Consider the following 6,234-nt stretch of genomic DNA (forward strand, 5'->3'; position numbering starts at 1 on the left):
GAGTACAGTGATTAATAAATAGCACAACTAGTCCAGTTTCGGCTTATATTCAGGTGTTGTGTATGTAGTGGTGTCGGATTAGGAAGAAGTGAGGAGAGATCATGGTGTGATGGGAGGGAGAGGGGGACACACAAGTCATGACCGGGGTGAGTGGGGAGTGCATGCGCTCTCTCGTCTGTGATCTCTCTGATGTGATCCCCTGTACGCAAATCGCAGTTTAGTGACTTTTGTCAGGAATCGGGAATCTTTTCCAGTTACAAAACAGACGGAGCAGACGGAATCTGGATTATTGTGTGCAGTAACTGCAGTAACCGCGCGATCTGCACGGATCTCCTACTGTACCTCGTTGCTGATGTGAAACAGGTGATCTCTCACAGGCGTCAAGTTGTGGACCGCGACACGCTCAGCTTTTAAAAGTCACACACATACACACACACGAGGTCTCGACACTGGTTCGCTCGCGTTCCGCCCCACGCGTGTCCGAGAGCGGAAACGACACGGTCTTTCCTGTGCCGGCTGAGCCTGAACGCTTCAAACACGTTTCCTCAAGGTGATCTTATAAAGAAAAAGAGCGTCTCTGTATTTTTATATTTCCATTGTATGTCTCGCCTTTTGATTCTGTACGTTTCTAACAGAATGTAAATAAAAAAGGAATTCAACTTTCATAGAGGGAGCAGTGATAGACCATTCACGTGTGTGGATAAAATATTTAGCCACAACAATGAACAGATTAATGATACAAACATGTCCTTATCCCAATCAGATCTCACAAATTCACCCACAGTCACAGAAACGCGCCAGGTCCTTGTCATGCATCGCGGTGTGTGTGTGTGTGTCCTGTGATGGACTGGTGTCCTGTTCAGGGTGTGTGTTTGTGTCCTGTGATGGACTGGTGTCCTGTCCAGGGTGTGAGTGTGTGTCCTGTGATGGACTGGTGTCCTGTCCAGGGTGTGTGTGTGTGTGTGTGATGTCCCCAGCCTGTGTAAGGATGTATCTGTGTGTGTGTGATGTCCCCAGCCTGTGTAAGGATGTATCTGTGTGTGTGTGATGTCCCCAGCCTGTGTAAGGATGTATCTATGTGTGTGTGTGTGATGCACAAAGACACAGTTGTGGACTTCCTGTGACCAGAGAGACAGGCCAGCAGCCCGCCCCCGCTCCACCTGTGTGAAGTCCTTGCTGTGGTTTTGAACTCAGCTCGCTGAAGTTCCGGTGGGGGGGGGAGATCAGGTCTGACTTGTGTGAAGATTCACCCCAAGAGCTCCCGCACGCTGCGTACCCCAGCCCCGTTTGAGCCGCTGGGATCTGGTTTTACTGAGCTTTTCTGCGAATGCACGACCCCCACCACCCCATCACCACCAAAGGGCGTCGGAGCAGTTCGGGGGTCCTGACGGCGCAGCTCCCTGGTTGCTCTGTCCCGTCGAAGGCCGGCGTCCGGACTCAACTGCGCGACCCGCCAACGGTGGAAAAAAACGCCCTTTTATTGGGGGGGAGGGGGACGGCCAGCCGGAGGAAACGAGACGTCGTCGTCTCTGGTGGTCTGAAGCCCAGCCACCGCCCTGGACTAACTGCCCCTGGACCGGGAGGAGATGGACGCGCCGGCGGCGGCGAGAGTCGCGCTGGTCTTCCTCACCCGTGAGTAGGCGAGCGTCTCCGTCAACTGCGCCTCTTCGGGGTTCATGCACGGCCGGACCGGACCGGACCGGAGCGAGGTTGAGCGCCAAAACGCCCCGTACGTGCGGCGCTCAGGCCGCTTGGCGGGCCGCGCTGGGGCCGAGGGCGCTGTTTTGGATTCGCTGTGCGGCGGAAGCGACTCTGATGAGCAAAATCGTGTTTTATTTCTGTTCTCTTCTTGATAAGCGGGGCATCCTCGCTCCTGAAACAGCAACGGGGCGTGAAACGTGTTTCCCTCTTAGTTCTGGGTACCAGTCGCGAACCGGTACTTCATAAGGCCAGCAGTCTGAAATAAACCGCACCGATGAGCTTCGGTCCTCTGTAACTGTCCTGTTAGCGAGCAGTGTACCCGGCCGGATCTGAAATCAGCCCGTCAGCCCCGTCCTGCCGGTGTCTGAAAAGGACTGACGCGAGTTTCCTGTCTCAGATGTCTGCATGACGCGGGGGCTCGGGGCCGAACCGGCCGCGGTCGTGGAGCTGCGGGTCCGAGCCGGAGACACGGTCACCCTGCCCTGCGGCATCAGGCACCTGAAGGAGACGCTGTGGATGATACAGCGGCCCCTGGAGATGCCTCTCATCGCCGCCGTCGGTCAGGTCAGCGGCTCCCAGGTCAACAAGGAGGTGGAAGAGGGGTACCGGTCTCGCCTCTCCCTCGTCCTCGAACCCTCGACCCTCTCCGTCAGCCTGACGCTCGCCAACCTGACGGAGTCCGACCGGGCGCTGTACTACTGCGCCGAGAGAGTCGGCGGGCGGCTGAGCTTCGGAAACGGGACGCAGCTCGTCTTCCTCGGTGAGCCCCAGCCACCGCCCCTCAACGCGGATCGCTCTGTCCTCAGCTCTCTGATCCGTTTTGCGGGCAAGAATACAATCGTTAATCTGCCGTCAGCCCTCCGGGAGAGCAGTACGTTGTGCTGAGGTCGGCTTTATGCAGTAGATTTACAGTTTCCCCCCTAATTTCAACGACCAACCCCACCTTTTCTTTACCGTACGATGTCTTGGGCTCCTGTCAGCGTGAGATACATAGAAGGACATTTAAAACAGCAAACTGGAGGCTCTTCTGTACACAGAGGGGGGCGGGGGTGGGGAACAAGCTGCCCAGCCCTGTGGTTGAAGCCGATACCCTGGCTTCTCTCCAGACACAGCTGGGTGAGCTCCTCCAGTCAGGACAGGAGGCTCTACTGTACACAGAGGGGGGTGAGGGTGGGGAACAAGCTGCCCAGTCCTGTGGTTGAAGCCAATACTCTGGCACAATGGGGTTTCATTAGAGAGGTTCCCAGTCTGGGGGCTCTTCTCCCCCGCGCTCGGTGAGGTGATCCAGACATGGTCCCGGTACCCTGAGGGCTGTTTCCTTGTCTGTCGCAGGAGGAGGCCCGGAGCGTTCCCCACCCGTTCACCTCCAGCTGTCCTGCCTGCTCGTCCTGCTGTCGGCTCTGCCTCTGAGCGCCCTGGTGTCCTCTTGCTGCGCCTACTGCCTGTTCACGAGAGACGGTACGGCCGCTCAGCACTGCTGGACAGGACCGTGTCCAGCTCAGTGCACTGTGAATCCTGACTGGACCTCTCGCACCAGGAACAGGGATCCTACCTGTGAGAGCTGGTGTTCGTTCTGCCAGCTGCTGTGTCCTGATCTTCCTAACCTCCTGCTGCAACGTCTCCCTACAGCTCCGGAGCTGTGTGACGCCTGTCGGAAGAGATCGAGGGCAAGACGTCCGCCCAGCATTCTGGTAATTCAGACGTTACACTTTCTAGATCACAAGATAGCAGCATAACGAATCGCAAAATCTAAAGGGCAGCCGTGCTGGGGTTCTGGGTTCAATGATGGTCCTGGGGTGCTGTCTGTGTGGAGTCTGCATGTTCCCTTCATGTTAGTGTGGGTGTCCTCCAGGAGCTCCAGTTTCCTCCCACAGTCCAGAGACAGGCTGGAGGGCTCATGGTAGGAAAACTGGCTCTAGAGTGTGTGTGTGTGTGTGTGTGTGTGTCCTGTGACGGACTGGTGTCCTGTCCAGGGTGTGTGAGTGTGTGTGTGTCCTGTGATGGACTGGTGTCCTGTCCAGGGTGTGTGTGTGTGTGTGTGTGTGTGTCCTGTGATGGACTGGTGTCCTGTCCAGGGTGTGTGAGTGTGTGTGTGTCCTGTGATGGACTGGTGTCCTGTCCAGGGTGTGTGAGTGTGTCCTGTGATGGACTGCTGTCCTGTCCAGGGTGTGTGAGTGTGTGTGTGTGTCCTGTGATGGACTGCTGTCCTGTCCAGGGTGTGTGAACATGACACCAGCAGGGGGAGCTCAGAACAGGCTGCAGAGGGGCTGAGCTGAGCTGGCCTCTCACTCCTGGTTTCCCTGTGGTATCGTCCCCCCCGCAGGCGGCGCCAGGCGATCAGACGCAGTACGAAAACGTCGACGTGGCCGTGCCCCCGGCCGCCCCCAGGAACAGAGACGTCCGCAGGATGAGGCCCGTCTAGTCTCTCCTCGGGGCTGCAGTCCGGCCGGAAACGAAGAGAGAGCGCTCCTCGTGCTCCATTATCCCACCCGACCCGAAGCCACAGGGATTGGCTCCGCGGACCGCAGGCACAGAGCTCCCTCTGTCCTCCGTGTGCCTCAGCCCTGTGTTTGTTTCGACTGGAGACAGCATGTACGAGCCACGCGTGTGAGCCGAAATAAACACAGGCCGTGCCCAGCTGCGTGTGCCCACCTTGTTCTCCGCAGAAACGCCAGCCCGGCCCTCTCCTCCCCCTCGGGAAACCAGGCCGAGGGAGAGCGCGGGCGGAGAGAGTCCCCACGCTGCTGTGACCGCGCACAGTGGACACAGCCGACACCAGAGACACTGGGGGGCTCCTCGGCTGGGGGTCTGCGATGAAAGAGCCGCGATTCGTCCTGCTGTGCGCGAATCAGGCCGGAGGCTCACAGTAGGTGTGTGTGGGCCAACAGGAAGTAGAGTAAGACAGCGACACAGCACTGGCCTCAGCCCTGAGCAGGTCGCTGTGCCGCAGGGGCAGGGAGGGTGGAGCTCGTTCTCGGAGGTCCAGACAGAACGTCCCAGCCGGAGGCCTGACAGGACAGGAAGTGTGTGTGTGTGTGTGTGTGGTCACCCGGGCTGAGCTGCAGTCCGACGCCCCCTGTCTGCAGTTCGGGAGTGAAAGGGTCTCCTCCGTTTTTCCAGGCTGCTCGAAAATCCACATTTCTCCTGCCTAGACTTGGGAAAGACTCAGGAAAGCTGAGCACCGTTCTAGTGAATCCTGGTACCGAGTCCGGTTAAGGGTTCGGCTCTATGCCTGTGAGGGGGGCTGGGAACCGACACTGTGGGTGTGTGCGTCTCCTGGATCATGATAAGGAACAACCAAGGTAGACACAGCGCCCCCTGCAGGACCAAGACCTGCAAAAATCAGGTGGTGAAACCTGACAGCCTGACCTGCCCCTCTCCCTGGAGCCTGAGGTCACTCTGAGCTGGCAGGAACCCAGACTGGTCCTGGGCTGGAGAGTCACTACCAGCAGGGTATTTACTCAGCGTGATCTCCCCCTGACAGCCTGAACTGCCCCTCTCCCTGGAGCCTGAGGTCACTCTGAGCCGACAGCTGGACTGTACCTGAACATTCAGAAACTGGGACAGGACCTTCCCAGAGGACTTCATGGCTACTAGGAGCCAATCAGAGCAAACAGAGATGTACACACACCTGGATATAAAAAAGTAGTTTTATTTATTATAAATTGCTAAAACACCGATCTCCGAGAGATCAGCATTAGTAAAAACAATTCTTGAACTTTATTGCCATATGTAACCGGTACTGGTACAATGGAATTCTTACTTACAGAAAGTCTCTCGATTGTAAAACAAGTGTAAAACAATACAATTTTATATGCAACTTTTTATATAAAAATCATATATTTACAGAAGACTAAAATGAACAAATATACAATATATTGTAATATACAATAAAGTGTAATATATTGGCGTAATCAAATGCTACTTTAATTTCACATTTCTTTAAAATAAAATTAAAGCAAAAGATTGATTTTTATAAGATTGTCTTTTTAAAACAAAAGGATTAAAAGTGGATTGAAACTACTCAGTGCAGTCCTAAGTCCTGCCCCTACTGCAGTGTAACTTTCAAGTTTGGCAGCAGCACATGAAGGTGTCCTCAGGGCAGGTTTTTGTCCAGATGCATCTTTACAGATCCAGCGCTGAGGGGCTCCGTCAGCAGGGCTGGGCCCAGTGGAACCAGCAGAGGGAAGGTCCCAGTCAGTACCCAGGAGCTGCCACTAGGGGGAGGCAGAGTGTCAGGGCTGAAGATCAGGCTGGTGGAGGTGGGGAAGAGCTCTGTGGGTCCAGGGGGTCTCTCTCTGATCAGTCTGTACCCCCAGTACAGCTGGAGAGCTGGGAGTCCCTTCACCTTGACAAGAGGAGTGATCTCCCCACTGTGACGTCAGCAGCTCTCGTCCTGGGCTTGGCAGGGTCTCAGTGCCTGCGTCTTTGAAATGTACACAAGCTGTGAGGGAATAAAAACTTAGTTCAATTGCACTGAAATGTGGAAGGAGCTCAAGTTTACTGTGCAAAGGCCAGTCTGGCTTCCTGCAC

General features: G+C 55.7%; 1 protein-coding gene across 2 annotated transcripts; it reads left to right on the forward strand.

Annotated features, from left to right (window-relative positions):
* The first annotated feature begins 1,555 nt into the window (after positions 1 to 1,555).
* Positions 1,556 to 4,194, forward strand: LOC148813485 (uncharacterized). 2 transcript variants are annotated; one of them, XM_088908255.1, is made up of 5 exons: positions 1,556 to 1,632; positions 2,099 to 2,461; positions 3,034 to 3,159; positions 3,331 to 3,392; positions 4,025 to 4,194. In XM_088908255.1, exons 1-5 carry the CDS (start codon positions 1,587 to 1,589, stop codon positions 4,121 to 4,123), a joined length of 696 nt encoding a protein of 231 aa, XP_088764381.1. In that variant the 5' UTR covers positions 1,556 to 1,586; the 3' UTR covers positions 4,124 to 4,194. The 2 variants fall into 2 exon arrangements, with proteins under 2 accessions (XP_088764381.1, XP_088764380.1); XM_088908254.1 differs by having other exon boundaries at positions 3,034 to 3,392.
* The last annotated feature ends 2,040 nt before the right edge of the window (positions 4,195 to 6,234 follow it).

The sequence above is a fragment of the Atractosteus spatula genome (assembly GCF_055471065.1).
Source record: "Atractosteus spatula isolate fAtrSpa1 chromosome 10 unlocalized genomic scaffold, fAtrSpa1.hap1 SUPER_10_unloc_1, whole genome shotgun sequence".
NCBI classification, from domain to species: domain Eukaryota; kingdom Metazoa; phylum Chordata; class Actinopteri; order Semionotiformes; family Lepisosteidae; genus Atractosteus; species Atractosteus spatula.

Coding starts and splice junctions, on each gene's coding strand:
- LOC148813485 (XM_088908254.1), top strand. CDS start 1,587: ATGGACGCGCCGGCGGCGGCGAGAGTCGCGCTGGTCTTCCTCACCC. Junction 1,633..2,098: donor CGCGCTGGTCTTCCTCACCC/GTGAGTAGGCGA, acceptor TTCCTGTCTCAG/ATGTCTGCATGACGCGGGGG. Junction 2,462..3,033: donor GACGCAGCTCGTCTTCCTCG/GTGAGCCCCAGC, acceptor TGTCTGTCGCAG/GAGGAGGCCCGGAGCGTTCC.